Source organism: Dipodomys spectabilis, unplaced genomic scaffold, assembly GCF_019054845.1.
Source record: "Dipodomys spectabilis isolate Male_0828 unplaced genomic scaffold, ASM1905484v1 ptg000108l, whole genome shotgun sequence".
Classification (NCBI taxonomy): Eukaryota; Metazoa; Chordata; class Mammalia; order Rodentia; family Heteromyidae; genus Dipodomys; species Dipodomys spectabilis.
Window position 1 is genome coordinate 81,342 of NW_024870785.1, and position 2,965 is coordinate 84,306.

General features: G+C 41.5%; 1 protein-coding gene across 1 annotated transcript; it reads left to right on the top strand.

Moving 5' to 3' along the window:
* The first annotated feature begins 427 nt into the window (after positions 1-427).
* Positions 428-1,366, top strand: LOC122114406 (olfactory receptor 4F15-like). The gene has a single exon (XM_042687571.1). It carries the CDS (start codon positions 428-430, stop codon positions 1,364-1,366), a length of 939 nt encoding a protein of 312 aa, XP_042543505.1.
* The last annotated feature ends 1,599 nt before the right edge of the window (positions 1,367-2,965 follow it).

Here is a 2,965-nt window from a genome sequence, read left to right on the forward strand (position 1 = left end):
GAGGAGGAGAGGGGGGAAGGGAGAGGGGGGAGAGGGGGAAATTGAGAGAGAGTGAGAGAGAGATTGCCTGTGTTTTGGGAAACAAACTGTGCATTATTTTTCATTTCCTTTTTCCTCATGATTCTCCAGTGAGTTCCTGGACCTCCAAACTTCCTTCTGAATCGCCATTTGTTTTTCCAGATCTTTTGGTTCCCACACTGGAGGTCCTTAGGGATTTTGAGGAGTTAGAAGCGGAGCCTTGTGACGCTGCGTTAATGTCCATTTTCTGCAACTCAGTGTAAAGTGTTGTTTGAGTGTTTTGGCTCTGTGAAAAGGCAGTATTTCTTCTTCATAATTTGAAGTCCTGCTGTTAGTTGCTCCCCAGAGCTTGATTTTCTCTTGCTGTCCTTTTCAGGAAATGTCAGAGACAGCACTGACCTCCAGCACAATGGATGGAGGCAACTGCTCTGTGGTATCTGAGTTTGTGTTCCTGGGGCTCTCCAATTTGTGGGGCATCCAACTGCTGCTTTTCCTCTTTTCTTCTGTGTTCTACATGGCAAGTGTGATGGGAAACCTCCTCATTGTGTTCTCTGTGACTGCTGACTCCAACCTCCACTCTCCCATGTACTTCCTGCTGGCCAATCTCTCATTTCTGGATCTGGGCGTTTGTTCTGTGGCAGCCCCCAAGATGATTTATGACCTCTTTAGAAAACACAAAGCCATCTCTTTTGGCGGTTGCATAGCGCAGATCTTCTTCATCCATGCTATTGGAGGCACGGAGATGGTGCTGCTCATGGCCATGGCCTTTGATCGGTACCTGGCCATCTGCCGGCCCCTGCACTACCTGACCATCATGAGCCCGCAAGTGTGCGTCATAATCCCGGCCACAGCCTGGATCCTGGGTCTCATCCACTCTGTGGTCCAGGTGGCTTTCATTGTCCACTTGCCCTTCTGCGGCCCTAACGTACTGAACAGCTTTTACTGTGACCTCCCTCAGCTCATCAAACTTGCTTGCACAGAGACCAATGGCCTGGAGTTCATGGTCACTGCCAACAGCGGGCTGATCTCGGTGGGGTCCTTCCTTGTGCTGGTCGCGTCTTACATCTTCATTCTGGTCACTGTGTGGAAACACTCCTCCGCAGGCTTATCCAAGGCCCTGTCCACACTGTCAGCACATGTGACCGTGGTTGTTCTCTTCTTTGGACCATTAATCTTCTTTTACACCTGGCCCTTCCCTTCATCAAACCTGGACAAGTTCCTGGCTCTCTTTGATGCCATTCTCACTCCTTTTCTGAATCCTGTTATCTATAGTTTGAGAAACAAGGAAATGAAAGTGGCAATGTGGAAGCTTTGCTATCAGCTTTTGGGTTACAGAAAGATGCCCTGACACTTTAAAGATAAACAAAGATAAAACCGTGTACTCTTAGGAAGATGGAAAACAAACTCTGAAATTCTGGTGTCTGACATTTACCATGTATCCTATCTCTGGTATCCTAATCAATATTGATGAGAGACGCTAACACTGGGACCTCTCATGTTTCAGACCTTGTGTTAGGTGTTCAACAGATGATAACATATGCAGTATTTTGCTGTGACAAATTTAAAAATAAATTAAGAAATGCTTTCTGCTCTTTGGTCTTCCTATTACCATGCAATGAAAAGTAATTTTCACCTTAAATCCACCACTTCTAATATTCATAATTCCTTAATAGGGTCAAACAGAACATATTCAGTAATTTATTGTCAGAGATTAGTATTTTACTTCTGTTCACTATTGTAATTTCTCTGCTTTGAATGGGAAAGTTAATGCCCTTTTCTCAAACTACCTTACAAACATCCATATTGACTGAAATTGTCCTGATAGTGCTACCCTCTTCCATGAGCATCGCTTGCTTCCTCTATCTTCTGACGACTTAGGAAATTGTTGATGGGTTTTTAGGGCTGTGGAATAGTAGAACTGGAATGTGAGGGGACTTTATTGCAGCCCAGTGATAAGTCCTTTGGACGAGACCCTAGCTGCCCCATAACTTCACTGCCACACCGTCACTTGTCCCCTCGCGTCTATGGCCTTGTACATTTACTTTTAAGTCCACAATTAAATTCCCTCTGCATGTATTGCTTCCTATTTGAAAGAATACTCTAAAGGGATTCAGTCACTTTTATTATTTCTAGCAAGACCTAGCAATTATATGCAGTAAATTTTAAGAAATTTATATGTGAATATTCCAGAATTTCTTTTTGTGTTTCTATCCAAAATCATGTTCTCCATGATGAATTTGGGCACGAATAAAAATGAGCCAGAGAAAATACCTTTCCAATTTACAATCCAAGTTGATTCATAAACTAATAACTGTAATAACATTACACTAATAACTATTCTTATTTTGAAAAATCTTCTTAAAAATTTTTAAAAATCATATAAACATAATTATCTCCCTGTAGGTTTGTGATTTTTGACAAGTTTTTACAATAAATCTTTCTTGCAGTATTAACAAGTTTCAGACTTCTTTTAGGAAGTTAACTTACTTTTGAAAGTAACTTTCTTCTTACTTTATTTACTTCGTTAAACATAGGCGTTGACTTTAACTTAACCAGGTCAGGGCCTTTCTTTTTGATAGAATTACCCATTATCTGAGGGTTATCTATGAAAATGTTCGTTTTCTTGTGTAATAACCCTGCTTACATCTCTTTTTCTGTTGTCTGTTGTTTTTGTTTGGCAGTGCTGAGGTTGGATTCCAGGCTTTGGGCTTGCCATCCAAGTACTCTTGTGACTCCAGGCACATCTGCTGATTCTGACTTTTTATTTGGGAAATTAAAACTTAAATTTTCAATCATTTCAAGGAAAACTTAGACTATTTTGCTTGTCCTGCCTGTTTTATTTAAAGCCAGCTGAAGCTGCTGTGGCTACTTTCTCCTCTGTCCATATTCTCCCAGGATTTCTAAAGCCCATTCATTGTCTTGTCCTGTTACCACCACACCCACTACT

Coding starts and splice junctions, on each gene's coding strand:
- LOC122114406 (XM_042687571.1), top strand. CDS start 428: ATGGATGGAGGCAACTGCTCTGTGGTATCTGAGTTTGTGTTCCTGGGG.